The 15,182-nt window shown below is 45.6% G+C and overlaps 1 protein-coding gene across 1 annotated transcript in view; it reads right to left on the bottom strand.

The window, feature by feature from the left end:
• Nucleotides 1-2,293: 2,293 nt before the first annotated feature.
• LOC129207141 (trypsin I-P1-like) overlaps nucleotides 2,294-15,182 on the bottom strand; it is a 71,619-nt gene continuing 58,730 nt past the window's right edge. The window contains exons 2-5 of the mRNA XM_054827641.1: nucleotides 5,050-5,218; nucleotides 4,181-4,434; nucleotides 3,272-3,408; nucleotides 2,294-2,539 (exon numbers count right to left, since the gene is read on the bottom strand). Of these exons, the coding sequence (XP_054683616.1) occupies nucleotides 2,390-2,539; nucleotides 3,272-3,408; nucleotides 4,181-4,434; nucleotides 5,050-5,177 (669 nt within the window). The 5' untranslated portion in view covers nucleotides 5,178-5,218 and the 3' untranslated portion in view covers nucleotides 2,294-2,389. The remainder of the gene's footprint in view (nucleotides 2,540-3,271; nucleotides 3,409-4,180; nucleotides 4,435-5,049; nucleotides 5,219-15,182) is intronic.

Genomic DNA, 15,182 nt, shown 5'->3' with positions numbered 1-15,182 from the left:
TAAACCCATCCCATCTCAAACCATCCCACCCCCTATACCTTTTGATTTTGTGACTTTTTTTTCTCATCCTCTTCCTCCTCAAATCATTTCACATTCTTCCCCTTTTTTGCTGTGGTATTTAGATTTATCTGGGATAATTTAAGATCTCCCTGGAAATCTTGTTACCTCCTTTTCCAAATACATCAAACAGCAGACATCTCAGCTGTGACCCACGGGCTAACAAAGGTGTTGCAATCTCCGCTTCTTGAAAACTGTAGATTTTTCTCACTTTCGTTTTTCACTCCATCATTTTGTCAGGACCTATTACTTCTTATTCTAGAACAGTGTCATTTCTGAGTCACAGATCCTCCCCTCCACCCTTCCCTGAGACATATGGTGAATTTTACACAAACCAGCATAATTTGTTGCCCAGTTCTACTCTTAACACTCCTTCTAAGTGTTGTCTCTCTTTGGAGAAGTTGGACTGACTGAGAGTTTTAGTCTTGCCTTTGGAGCCTTTTAGATAAGTGCTGCTGCCATTTGGTTACTTCCCTTCCTGCCATGCCAGGTTGGTGCAATGTTTTCATGCCTTCATATGTGCACTCAAGTACATTGCATTTGATCCCACTGGACTTTTCCTGAGAAAATAGAGAAAGTACAGGGCACTTTGTCCTGTTGACCCTCAGGCCTCACAGCTCTGTAATCCTCTCCTGTTATGCAAAGCTGTGTGATAATAGTAGTATGTGGAAATGTCATCAGAGAAAAAGAAAAATCTTGTCCTCACATCTCAGTGCTCTGCAGATGTCTGTTGCTCTTATTAGACAGCACAAAGGAGGGAAAACCTCTGTCAGTGACCTCTTCATGGCACTGCTCACCACAGGCACTAGTGATGTTCCAGCCATGTAAGAGGGGAGATCCTGTGAGGATATTCCAGCAATTTGAAGATCAAGAATGGCCTATAATCTGGAAAGTAGATTTTCTTCTTTACCCACAGAAGACCTTGGCACATTGGGGGAATAGTGACAAGAGGACTAGGACTGTTTCCAGACTTCTCTTTTCAACATCACTGTCTGTCATATTTGACAATGCACTCTGCCTGATGATAGAAGCATTTCTTTCTCCCCTTTTATCTCATCATCTTTTCATCACATACTCTCCTCTGTCCTCCAACTTTTTCTTCTTTCCCCTAATGTATCAGATGAAGATATCAACCACTCTCCACTCGCTGTGGTCAGGGAGGGAGAACCTGTGACTTTCAACTGCTCCCAGACAGGAACTCTGTCTCCTGGTAAAAACAGACTGAAAGGAAGGATGCCAGGCTAGAGCTCAGGGATTTTTCTGAAGAAGGGCAGATGCTGAGAGAGAATTCAGCAAGTACTTCCAGAGCAATGGGACACAAAGCTATGGTCTGATCCTGTTTGCATATTGTGCCTATCTCGATGACTCAGGCACCTATTACTCAAATATTTCAGTGACAAAGCACCTGAGAGAGCCAGGCCCAAATGTCTCTGTAGGCAAATGGCACTTGTTCCTTCCTGCTCTTTTCCTCTCCCTCCCTTTCCTCTAGTGTCGGATGTCTTTTTAATTTCTCCTCATTTCACCTATTCTGTGCTTTTTTGATCCTCTTATTTTACTCAAACTCTCTATTTCCCTTTTGTTTTTTAAGGAGACTGCTACACAGCCCATTGGCAACTTTGGCAGCTTTTTCATGGACTTTCAATTCCAGCGCCAGTTGGAGTTAGGAGGCGTTAAAACCAGAACCCAGGAACACCTCTGTCATTTTGACTCTTCCAGGAAAACTAAGCAAGCCCAGTACAAGCAGTTAACTGAGAAAAAAGTATAGAGGGCAGCCCCAGTGGTACTGGTACATGAAGACGTGAAGAGAACAAGCCCAAGCAAAAGGTTGTTTCATTCCCCAAGCAGAGCTTTCAGGGATGTTCCACTAGGCAATGTTAAGTCCTATTGCTGGGCGTGGGAGTGGGGGAACGAGGAGTGTTTGTGTTGCTGCCTGCTGTTTTCTACGGTAGGAGTATGCTGCCTGTGTGATTCCGTGCACTCTCTCAGCTCTTCTAGGCAGTTTTGTAGCACCTGAGTAGGTGATGATAAACAGAAAAGATGTTCTGTTCCAGAAATGGCTGCGTGTAAGTAACTGAAAGACTCTGGAAGATGAGTCTGCAAAAGGTTCCACGATCCTGCTGGTTGAGAAGCACTACAAATATGAAATGTTTTCCCCAGAGCAACATCCTCTGCCTCTATCCTCCATGTCATAGCCTATGGAAGTACCCAGAGAAACATTGCACAAAGAAGGGATGCCTGAAAGTCTTTATTTTTTTATAATTTTTGTATGTCCTGTCCTAAAACAGAAGAAAATGATGAGGCGAAAAAGCAAGTCACATAGAAGAAGAGTGTCTCAGTTGGCAGACATAGTTGCTTCGATCCAGGAGACATAATTGCAAACCTTAGTGTAAACCCCAGGATAGCCTTTCTGCGCACATCCAATACCCCAGGAAACAATGCCCTGGAGCTGCCCATTGCAGACTACTGGACCACCGGAATCCCCCTGTGCAGATAAAGGATACAGATATTCAGCAAATGGTATCAGCATAAGTGATGAGCCAGAGATCCCAGAAATCAAGGGACCTCCATTGGGCTTTTTCTACACAGTTGTTCTACAAAGGTCATTTCTGATTACCCCTCTACACCTGATGCTACTGTGTGTTACTTTATGTCCAAAGGCACCACAGCTAAGGATGAGTAAGCTGCCTATTTTTGATGGATGCAGTCCTTAGCAGATGCTTAGGATATGTGTGTCTTAAACATTATTCTGCCAAATATTTCCATGGAGCTAGGCACATGTAAAATGCAGAGCAATTGTCAGGTGTGTTCATTTTCCAGACTGTCTAGATCTTGGCATACTGACTATTTCATTTTCAGTGAGTCCAAAACTTAACATTTGTCTCCTAAGCTCTAAAGTCACCATGACTACTATTGACTCTTTGGTGGAGCACTCCTCCGTTTTCAGTAGCCTAAGGTGCAGAAGGTGGCATCATCTGCTTGTGGAGAATTAGGGCAGAAGTATTTGCTGTCTCAAAAAAGGGACAACGAGTGAGTGGAACAAAACGTAACCTCACTTCATGAGCAACTTCCACCGTAAGCCGTCGCTGTTGTTCAAAAAAACCAGCAATCAGACATGCCAGTGCAGTGAGTATAGCAGATTCTCTAATATGATGGCCTCTTCTACTAGCAAAAGGCAGGAGAGAAACATATGGGAAAGGAGAGGCAGATGTTTTACCTGGCAGGAGTCTTTCCCTCCCTCCATGAATCCTACACATATCATGTTCTTGGTAATTTGCCCAGGGTAGGCTTTGGTGCACTCGCTTGAGGAGAGTACAGGAGCCTTCAGGCACTGCAAGGTGTCTGGATACAGATCTACAAGAAAATAGGGAGAGATGGTTGATGGCATCACTGAGTTCATTTCAGAGCCCGGTCTTTCTTAGCAGAAAAGTAATGACTGGATATCTTGTTTTAGTGGTCATCATTTTTCCCCTGAATAGTAATTGCAGCATGGATTCCTTTTGTTTAGGTGGAACAGATTCCACCCATGTGTCCACCATTCTACACTGCAGCCATGTTAATTTTTCTGATACCTAGAAAAATCATAAATTGGCAAGTGTGGAGCTAAGAGCTACTCTGGTAGCACATGGACCTGGTCTTCCCAGGTTTCTCTTCTGGTGCAGGTTTAGTTGTCATCAGCGGGTTAGACACCATTCACCATCCACACCTCTGACCATTCGTGTAAGAGAATGGAGCTCTCCTGTAATAATTTCAGATCTACCATCACAGATTTTAATCTTATTTTCAGACACCTGACAACTCTATTGGCAGTAGTTAAATTGCTACTGCTTGGCACTGCACCGCTGATAGTACCAGACCACAAAATTTATGGCATTGTGAACATGCTGGTGAACGGCACATGGATGACTTAATTCCATGTTCATGACACAGAACAAGAGGAAGGACCTTCTAAAGGCCTGCCTTTAAAGCTGTTAAATGGTTACTGTCCTACACAGACTGATCACTCAAAAAGGCCTGTCCCACAGCACTTCTCTGTGCTTTACCCTGTACTGGTTGGAGTTAATTGTGAGGTCTTAGAGTGTCTCCTGGACCCTCATGATGCTGTACATTCCCACAGAGTACTCACTGACATTGCTGAGTGTGTTGCCCCAGCCAGAGATTAGGCATTCAGTGCCTGTGGTCACACAGCTGGTAGGCAGAGGAACTGTTTGGACAGCTCGGTCGAGCTGGGCTGGTTTGGCAAGTTTGATGAGCATAATGTCATTGTCCAGTGTTGCGGAGCTGTAGCCAGAGTGGCAGATGACTTTAGCTGAACTAATCAACTGCTCTGTCGATTCTGAGAGTGCCAGGTTATTTTTCCCGAGCTGCACTCGGATGCAACTGGGAAAGAGAAGGAGTGGTATATAAAATGGCAGCAAAGACTGCTACTGATAGGTTATGAGGAACCTCCCCGTCACTGTATGCACTCGCTTCAACATTGCTATCGTAGTAGCTGTTTTCATGCAGATTATCTTTCTCGTCCTGCAATAAATCCTGGGGATCCACACTGAGATTGTACCCACTCCCTGTACAGGTGGTGAATTTATGCAGGTTTTCTGAGCTGGGACAAATTGAATATATAATGGTGCTTTATAGAAACATTCTGGAAAAAGGAAAACTGCTATCACCCTGACCTCATTCCTCTTCCTGTTCTCCAGTGACCAAGTCTTAGCAAGATTAATGCAATTTATAAAAATCACAGCCCATAACTTGTTGCTAGAATACTACATTGTCATATCAGAAAGTGCTCTGCATTCACAGAAACATTTGAAGAAGTGGAAAACCCATCATGATGCTTCAGCCCAGCATCCTGGGCAGCACCCATTTCTTGGTTGTCTCCTGTCAGAATGGAGTCACTTACGTATTTGGATCTCACACCCCAGAGTACTTGCTAGAAGTGAACTGGAAGAAAGAAGTAGGTAACAGAATATTTTTTAATATTTTTTTAACACTCACGACTTGTAGCAGTGAGCAGCTGACAGGACCCACTGGCTGTTGATGAGGGAACCTCCACAGAAGTGATACCCAGAATTCAGGGACACTTGATAGGGGACAGAGTTCTCTGCACAGGTATAGCCTCCCATGATCTTGTCATCAACAGCAGCAGCATTGATGGGGAAGGCAACTAGGAGATAGAAGTGGCATACGTCAACATCTGACATAAGGAATCTTGTGCCCCTGTGACTAAAAGAATCTCACTTGTAGGCTCTACTTCTATAAAAACTCATGGTAGCAGTGGTGGGCAAGTCTAATGGACATTCATTTGCTGCTCCCTAAAATAAGGTGGTCAAACAGATTGGCATCTCACGTATCTGCACCTAAAGCACCAGCTTCTAGTCCCAGAGTGAACATAGTAGTGGTCAATAGTGGACTGATTGTAAGTACAAAACAAGTCTGCAGAGATATTTCCTTGGAGCACTCGCCCATAGTCCAAAAAATTATAGCAGCTTTCAGATTTCCTGAGGCAGAGGTATTACCTTTGTGCTTCATAGTCCTTACAAGAGAGACAGTCTTTTTTGAAGCTATGGACACATTTCAGTATTCCTGGGTCAACAACCATTATGAAGCCATTCATTCCATTTTTGGTGAAACAAGCTGTTATGAGCAGACAGCAGTCAAAAGAAGTTGCAGTGCTCTGCTTTAAAACTTTTGCAAGTTGAAACTGGACTTCACTTTCCCACAATAGACTACCTTGCAAATTTGCTCAGAAAATGAGCTTCCCTATAAATCACAAAAATAGAAGTAAAAAATATACTCATAGCCACACCAACAAAGGTGACAAACAGTATGTATTTCATGATCTTGACACAGCCTCAAGCCCAGACTGGTGGACTGGAAGCATGAGCTGCTAGGAATACATTTTTTGAAATGGTCTTATCTCTAGTCCAAGGTTTTCTCCAGACAAAAAGTACACAGTGGAAAATTTGAAGATCCAAACATGGGCATTAACAGGTATTGGTAGAAAACACAAATAACATATCAGTTAATCATAAACCTTTCCTAAGACAGAGAGCTATTTTAAATTATTTCAGAGGGCAATCTTTGATTTAAAAATACATTTGGGCTTTGGAAGATGTGTGGTTGTTGACCTGTCTCATTCTTATATGCAGCACCTGTTGATAGCAACCCTCAAACCCCTTCGAGAATCCTCTGTGCTGATGGCGTCATTCTTACAAATGTATATTTTTACTGGAAACTGAATATTGTAGGTAATGGACAGTAAGACACTACACATTTATTTGGAAGAAAAAAATCCAGACCCAAAACCTCTCAGTGTTAAGTTTGTTAAATTTATTTCAGTAATACTCTCTTCTGCTCAATGGTGGTGTACATTCCACAGACCCATTGTCAGGTTTTTTCCCAAGCTCTTTCCAAAAATTCAGTCCGGGGCTACATCTCCAGTTGCAAACAAGGCTCCCATTTAATGCAGTGAGGCAGACTGCTGGTGGCTCCAGGGGCACAGAAAAGAGGGGGATGATCGGTGAATGGAAGGCAGCTGTGTTAGATATTAGCCATGGACAAGCAACGGCAGCTTGCATTTCTAGAAAGCCACGTTCCTTGTTCAAGTATTTCATTCAGCCACATCATCACTGGACCCAGATAAAGTAAATACATTTGTCCAGGTTGATGCAAGATCCTGGGAAAGTGAAACCTGGCAAGACCGTGGGCTGACGGAGATAAAGCTTCCCAGGAGCATAAAGGGGAGGAGTTTCTGAGGCTAGACCTTATACATCTTACAGAGCTTGATGCTGGAGGCACCACTAATTCTCTCTTCCCAAATCTCTCCTGCTGGGAGCAGCTGGTACATTCTCCAAAGCTTCTGATCCTCCAGCTCTGCATATCTGAGCAAACTTTCTGTCACAGCCTCTTGCCTTGTCTTCTCTGCCTGCACTCCTCTCTCTCCATTGGCATATCATTCTGCTTTTCTTCCATTTCCACCCATGTCAGAGACTTGGGCTCTCAGTCTCCTAAAAGGACAGAGGAGGTAGGACGTGACAGGGGTATGTAAAATTATGAGTGGCCTGGGGAGACTGGGAAAGGATGGATTGCTTGCTGTCTCTTCCTATATGAGACTTAGGGGGTTAGCAAGCAAAGCTAGGGGGTTCAGCAGGTTCAAAACAAACAAAGGACAAATCCTCCTCTTTTAGGAAAGGTGTGAGTACCTTTCCACAGGTTTTTGAGGTTCCAAAAGGTTTACATGGCCTCAAAAAATGAGGGTACACATTTGTGGAAGAAAAAAAAACATAGAGGGCTATAAGGTTGAAAGACACTCCATCTGACCTCCCCTGTCCCCAGGAACTGCCAGATGTTGGACAGTTCCCTGCTACTATATCCCAGTAAGAGACCAAAGACAAGCGCAGAGCCCTCTGGACTCTCACCCATCTGCCACGGTGTTTCCTATGACCCAGAAAAGAATAGTCAGGGCTACCAAAGTCCTGCAAAACAGTTTGGAGAGTTACCCAAACACATCCCTTCATCTGCTGGAGCATAGAAGGGGTCCTGGGAGCAGCTCAGCCCCTTTTGAGCAGGATGGGAGGGGTCAGGTCAGAGCTGACCTGACAAAGGTGTGTGTTAGAAGGTGGGTTTATCTGGCAGTACTGCTGTGTTGTTCTTGTTCAGGCTGAGATGGGAAGTGAGGATGGGGCTTAAATCATGGGAACATTTGCCTTCATGATTCCTAGTTCTGGAAGGTGCTTGCCTGGGGAGTAAAATACCTAGCTTTCCTAGGCAGCATAAAGACTCCTCAGAGCATCTCTTTCCATATGACTCCTCTTGTGTTCAGGGACTAGGATCTCTCAGAAAGGATCCACAGGTAGAAATCCCCTCTGCCTTCCTTCTCCTATAGCTGGTTCCTGTATTGCTTGGATAAATCCTTAAACCTAATCCAGAGAGTAACTGATTGTGATGCACATTTCCTTCTCCAGATTCTGAGCAAAATTTCCCTGCATCTTGGAAATTCTCCAGCTGCCTTGATACAGACTTTTTTCCTGCCCTCCTCCTTCCTTGTCCAAGGCACAGAACCCAGACATCTAGAGAAGAGTGTGGCCAAGGGAAACTGTGGCACTTAGCATCCAGTTTTGGTGAAGAAGAGATTGGGAAACCAGGAGAGGGAGAGGCAGAGTGAAGGACAAAGGGAGAGGATTTAGGATGGTTGAAGACACTCTCCAGGGACAGTGGAGGGAGCTGAGGTGGATCATTGTAGCCCAGAGGGTACAAGAAGAGCCAGGATCAACTCAAGAGACACCAGAGCTGAGATATTCTGAGTGATCGAGCAAGGGGCAGCAAGCAAAAAATCAGATGACAGGTGATAAGGTTAAAAAAAATACAAAGACCTGCTCTGACAACTGCATCTCTGACCACCCAGCTTTTCCCCAGTTTCAGAAGTGGGGTTCCCCACCCAGTCCATATGTGATGAAGCTGGCTGAAACCAAATGGAGGGACAGATGGTCTCCAATATTCACTGAAATCTGGGCCTCTCCATAGCAATTCTGGGTGATAAAGAGATGTGTTATTCCTCTGAGGCCATGGGCCTTTTATTATACTTCTCCATTGGAAATGGCATAGTCCTGTCCATGGATTCCATGTTCCCAGGTAATATATCCCTGGATCCCAGGATTCATGTGCTCCTGGGTCCCCTCTCCATGAGGCCCATGTCTCAGGTCCTGTGTCCCTAGGGTCCCCCGACCTAAAGTATCATGTCTTTCAGGTTTCCAGTTCCCTAGTCCCATGTCTTCAGTCTCCTACCACCAGAAGTTCAGCTTCTGCACAGAATAGCTTCTCCAGGGGCTTTTTTTTTTCTTTTTTAATTTTTTTTTCCAGAGAGGTGTGGAGGAGTCAGCTGTATTCTCCAAGCATTTTCTGGAACATTCCCATTTAAGTTTTGCACCAAGCAGGTTAGTGTTTTGGAGCTGACTTGCTCCAGCTATCCTGCATTCTTCCCCACTGCTTGAACACCCCTGGGCTTTGTTCTGTTTGTGGGGACACTGGCTAATCTTAACCCAAGCAGAAACACCATTTTAACTTATGCTGCTGCTGTAGAAACTGCCAGATTCTCTGATGTTACCATCAAAGCTACTGACAGTCTGCTGGGGAAAGACTATAGGGTGGGAGGAGGGAACTAAAATATTCAGAAAACACATAACCAGATGTGGGAGATCTGCAATCCCCTTCTCCCAGGAATGCCAATGCACCAGATGGACCTACCCCATGCTCAGTACTTCCCTAGGGCATGGAGGATATTGACCTTTCCCCAGAGAGCACCAATCTCCCCATAAACCTCGGCCCTGATACCAGAGTCTCTTAAAATAGTTTTTGATCTCTTTTGGAAAATTTTCTGCTCATCTCCCTCATTGCTGTGGAGTTGTGACATCTGCCTCCACTTATGGAAGTCCCACTCAGTAGTCCTATCGTAGCCCTACACCCTCCCCTTCCTGAAAATTGTTACCTCTCATTTTTTCCAGGACCTCATTTCCCCTTGAGCCAAGGGTATTGGAGGTCATGTCCACACAGAGTCCACCGCTACTCACCCCATTGCCGCTGAAGCTGCCATCACCTTTGCTGTTGTTATTGACACTGCCAGCATTCTGAAAGAAATTTGGCTGAGTCCTTGGCCAAGTCTTGCTTGTCCCTGCTTCCCCCCTTCCAGACACCAAAGTGTTGTACCTCCAGAGCCTGGGCCACTGCCAGTAGCGAGTGCTGATGGCCTCAGTCCTGCCTCCCACCTTACACAGCTACTGCAAGGTGGTGCATGCCCAGCAGCACCTCTTCATCCTGGATTACAGCAAGACCCTCTTCTTCCTCCATGACTCTGGTTGCCATGCCTGCCACTGCCAGGCCCTCTCCTGTGACATGAAGGAAGTATGCCATGTCCACATCACTGCCCTGTCCCCACCACTGTTCCCATCACTGTTCCCATCCTGGTCTTTGTCTATGCAGGTATCTTGTCCTCAACCCGGTCCCTCTGACTGTCCTTAAAGGTATCCTGTCCCCACAGGCCATCTTTGCCAGCCTAGGTCAGGAAAGCTGTCAGTTTCCTCCCTTAAGGTGATGCTACTTTGCATTGGCCTCCTCGGTGGTCAGGCTGCCCAGGTGCATTACCTGCCCTTCCCCTGAGGTGATGCTGCCTCTGACTGGCCAGCTAGGCTATCACTCAGCTCAGGTGTGGTGCCCACCCTTCCCTGAAGGTGATGCTGTCTCTGATTGGCTGTCTGGGTAGTCACTCTGCCAAGGTGTGGTGCTCACTCTTCCCTGAGGTGATTGCTTGCTCTGATTAGCATCCAGAGGGGACATCTCCACTCCTAGTGACCACCCTTCTCTGAGGTGATGTTTCCTTTGATTGGCTGCCTGGGATTTCCCCCTTGCTTTTCTGTCCTGGTTCTGGCTAGGATAGAGTTAATTTTCACAAGGACCCAGGACAGGTGAGCCAAGCTGGCCAGGGGGCTATTCCATACAATGTGATGTCATGCTCACCATAAAAGGGGGCTCGTTGGGGAGGGGTGAGGGTGGTGTAGCTCTGGGATGGTCTGGTCTGGTAGGTTGGTAAATTGTTCTCTGTTATCACCCATTGTGAATATCTGTTATCAGTACTGTTGTTGATTTTTTCCCTCTCCCTTGCCTTCCCAGTAAACTGTCCTTATCCCAGCCCACTAGGCTTTGCCTTTGTTTTTCCCATTCTCCTCCCCATCCCACTGGGGGAGGGGTGAGCAAGCGGCACATGGTGCTCAGCTGCCAGCTGGGGCTAAACCACATATTTGGTGCCCAACGTGGGACATGAAGGGCTGTGATAATGACAAGTCAGACCCAAATGTGTTAAAATGAAGTTGTTATAAGCATTGATAATGTTATTTAAACAGTGGCTGGTCACAATGATGTTCTGTTTTGTCACATGGCTCTGGTTTGTAAACCTGTGTTTCCTCTATGTTAGCCCTGTGGTGCTGTTTATCACATCTGGGAGAAGGGTTCGTATTCTTATATTGTTGTATTGTGTGATATTGATTTATGATAAGATATCATTGATGGTCATGAGTCTAAGCTGGTACTTGTATGTAGCATTTCTATCATGCCTGTACCTTGGTCAACATCTCTCAGAATTGATTAATAATTGCACCCAATCTATGGGGAACACAGGGTGGGATACCTTCTCCCACTCTTTCACCTCCCCTTTTCCCTTTTAGTTGGTTACAACAATTTTTGAGAATTTTGAATACCCTTGGAATGTTCAAGCCAGTATATTCCTGTTGCTAGGTCTCCTGAATGTTTTTTTCAAGTCCTGTTCAGGATTAGCAAAAATTGTTTTAAGAATACCACCCAGGGATCTTCCCCGAGACTGAATAGTCAGGGCTGACAGGTGTCCCGATCCAGTGTCGGGGAGGTTTGATACGATCCCAAGAGTGAGATTAAGACACAACCGAGGTCAAATGCCGTATACCAGAAACAGTTTTTATTACGAAAAAACAAGTTAAAAAAAAAAGTAAAGGTAACCGATAAGAGTGATAGGACAGAGCAGAAAAGAAAGGCAGAAAACCAAGCAAGACTCCAGGAGAGAATTGCAAGAATAGTCACCGCCACAGATCCACAGCGTCTCGGGGGGTCCAAATCTTTCGTTCCGCAACCGTAGGCAAAGGTGCGGGTCCACAGATTCCCGTGGGTCCAAATCTCTCATTCTGCGAAGGTGAACGAAGGTGTGCCCCCTCTCTTGGCAGTCCCCTTTTATACCAGTGGCAGTCTTCACGATGGCAAATGTGACAAGGCTCCGTGTTCCTGCACATGCGCATGCACTTCTGATCTAAGTCAGCACTTACAGCTACTTCAATGGGACCAAGCAAGTGGAACAGGAGTTAGATTATGGCCTGTCAGATGGTCTTAGGGTAGTTTCTTTTTGAACTACATTTCTGATGTAGGAATGTTGATAGAAATTTTTTCAAGTTAATAAAACCATTAATACTTTTCTTGAATAGAGTTCATTTCATTTAAAGTGTTTCTTCACTAGCTGAGAACTGGAGCATAGTATAAATTCTGGGAGCCTAGAGATTTGTAAGCCAGTCATATATTTCTAAGTAGACACATGCAACTAAACTGAAGACTGAATGTTCAGCTAGTAGGTAGAAAGGTAAAGGTTGTTGCTTTATTCAGAAGCAACCTGAAAATTATACTTCTGAATCCTGGTGAGGACAACTGCTAGGTTGTTGAGACTATTGACCACTAGGCAGGTTATCTTGCATCTTATGCCTGAAAAATCATAGTGATATCTGGCATCGAAGTTAAAAGTTAATCATGATTCGGTAGCTAAGAAGTTGCAGATAGTTCTTCATAGTTCCAAACTTAAGGATGTCACAGATAATTGTGCAAATAGTACTAAGGATGGCTATTGTACAGTCGTACCATTATGTTAGTTAATATTCACCCAAACAATGTATCAATTAAGATGTGATTGTCAAGAGGTAGAAGCATAACCAGTAAATTGTTAGTCTGATCAACAGACCCTGAAGAACCATTTGGAAGTGCCAGAAGTATTTAGAAACTAGAGGAAAGGTAACTTGGGCTAGGGTCTCCGTGACCACCGACCCATGAGCCCTCTACCAAATTATACCACCTACCCAAAAGATAAAGGTGGAGAAAAGAACTGAGCATGCGTTCTAGTTTCCATACTAGGCGAAGAAAGATGAACCGATCATTGTAACTGGGAGTGTACTAATCTGTAACTTTTGTGTGTAAATATGACAAGAGAACTGGCGTTAGGTGTGCTTGATTTGTGGAAATCCTTTGAGTACCTGGGCCTGAATAAAAAGCAATATCTCTCCTGTGTGTGTGAGAATTGACTTATTGCACACCGGGCAATGAATCCACTTTTCAGACAACAATAACATCAATGGTCATGAGCTTAAGTTGGTATTTGTATGGGGCTTTGCTGTCATGCCCGTACCTTGGATGACATCTTTTTGAATTGATTAATGATTGCACCCAATCTATGGGAAAGATGGCGGGGGGGGGGGGGGATACCTTCTCCCACTCTTTCACCTCCCCTTTTCCCTTTTGGTTGGTTACAACAATTTCTGAGAATTTTGAATACCCTTGGAATGTTCAGGCCAGTATATTCCTATTGCTAGGTCTCTTGAATGTTTTTCAAGTCCTGTTCAGGGTTACAAAAAAGTGTTTTGAAAATATCAGCCAGAGATCTGCCCCAAGACTGAATAGTCAGGGCTGGCATGGCATGTGGGAGAATATGGGCAGATATCTAGAGAACTTCTCACCCCCAATGTCTTGGAATTTCACTCTCAAACAACTACAGGACACTTCTTGCAGTTCCAGCCCCATTCTTCACGCAACTGTTAGATATCTGACTCCAGCGCACAACCCCGCAGGGCGTTTTTCGCAGGTTGAAAGTCTCTACGACCTGGCAATCGTCCCTATCACACTCAGTAGCTGGAGGGGTTTTCCGCTTGAGCAAGCGGTCTTTGAGACAAAAGTTCTTACAGTCCGGTCTCTCACAGCATGGCATGTGGGAGAGTATGGGCAGATATCTAGAGAACTTCTCACCCCCAATGGTTTGGAGCTTCACTCCTGAACAACTGCAAGACCCTGATAAAGTGGTAGAATATTTGAAAGGAAAATGCTGTGGCTATTCCAAGGAGGCACAACTTACCGCCCTGTGCTGGGCCCTGGCCACGATCTGTCAAACACTGCTTGATAGCAGACAGCACCATCAGGGAGGAGAGAGAGACAACAGACCCACAGGCACTGCAGATACCCAAACCCCCGCAACAGGCACTGTAGCTGAGCCAAAAGATCAACCCGTACCAGTATCAGTCACCCCTATACACAAACAGCAATACACAAGGAAATCGGTTTGCTTAGTGAGGGATGATGATGAACTGGGACCATCACGAGAACAGGAAGAAGAGCCAGAACCAGAGGTGATTACCCGATCCCTGTTGCTGAGTGAGCTGCGATATATGCGGAAAGATTTCAGCCACCTTCCAGGGGAGCACATCATTACCTGGCTGCTCCGATGATGGGATAACAGGGCCAGCAGCCTGGAATTAGAAGGTAGGGAGGCCAAGCAGCTGGGATCCCTGTCTAGGGAAGGGGGCATTGACAAGACAATTGGGAAGAAGGCACAGGCCCTCAGCCTCTGGAGGCGACTCCTGTCAAGTGTGAGGGAAAGATGTCTGCCAGGCAAGTGGACCACCATGGAACGAGGTATCCAGTACCTGAGGGAATTAGCCATGCAGGAGATGGTTTATTATGATCCGGACAATGTGCAGTTGCCCACAGACCCCGATGAAGTCCAATGTACCCAACCCACGTGGCAAAATTTTTTACGGAGCGCACCATCGTCATATGCCAACTCACTGGCGGTAATCGACTGGAAAAGCGAAGAGGCGCCAACAGTGGATGAAGTGGCTGGCCGACTCCGGCAATACGAAGAGGGTCTTTCTTCCTCCCTCGTCTCGACTGTGAAGAAACTGTCCCAGGAGTTTCAACAGTTCAGAGAGGATATGTCTTAACTCCCCACGTGCACAGACCCGTATTTCAGCTGTTAGGAGTAAGTGTTCCTCTGCTCCGGAGAGGGGATATAGAGCATACACACCACAGGGTGTCCTGTGGTTTTAGCTGTGCGACCATGGAGAAGACATGAGGAAATGAGATGGGAAGCCTACCTCGATTTTACAGGCATGAGTACACAAGTTGCAAGGCAAGACAGCCGCAAAAGGGGATTCTCCCAGGAAAAATGCCGCTCCTGTTTCCAGCGGGCAGTCCCCCAGACCAAGTGGAAGGCCTACTCATATGTAGGATCCTCTTGAAGGGACCTCTAAGTCATTTTTGCAGGAAGGGAGTAGCGAATATGATGAGCAGGATTAGAGGGGCCCTGCCTCCAGCCAGGTGGAAGAGAGGGACAACCGGGTTTATTGGACTGTGGATCCGATGGCCTGGCACGTCAGATCCACAAGAGTATAAGGCTCTAGTGGACACTGGTGCACAGTGTACTTTAATGCCATCGAGCCATGAAGGGGCAGAACCCACCTCTATTTCTGGTGTGACAGGGGGATCCCAACAGTTGACTCTGTTGGAGCCTGAAGTGAATCTAA

This window comes from Grus americana, chromosome 1 (assembly GCF_028858705.1).
Source record: "Grus americana isolate bGruAme1 chromosome 1, bGruAme1.mat, whole genome shotgun sequence".
In the NCBI taxonomy this organism is placed as follows: Eukaryota; Metazoa; Chordata; class Aves; order Gruiformes; family Gruidae; genus Grus; species Grus americana.
Note: the sequence above shows the minus strand (reverse complement) of the source record. Positions and strands in the feature narration are given on the sequence as shown.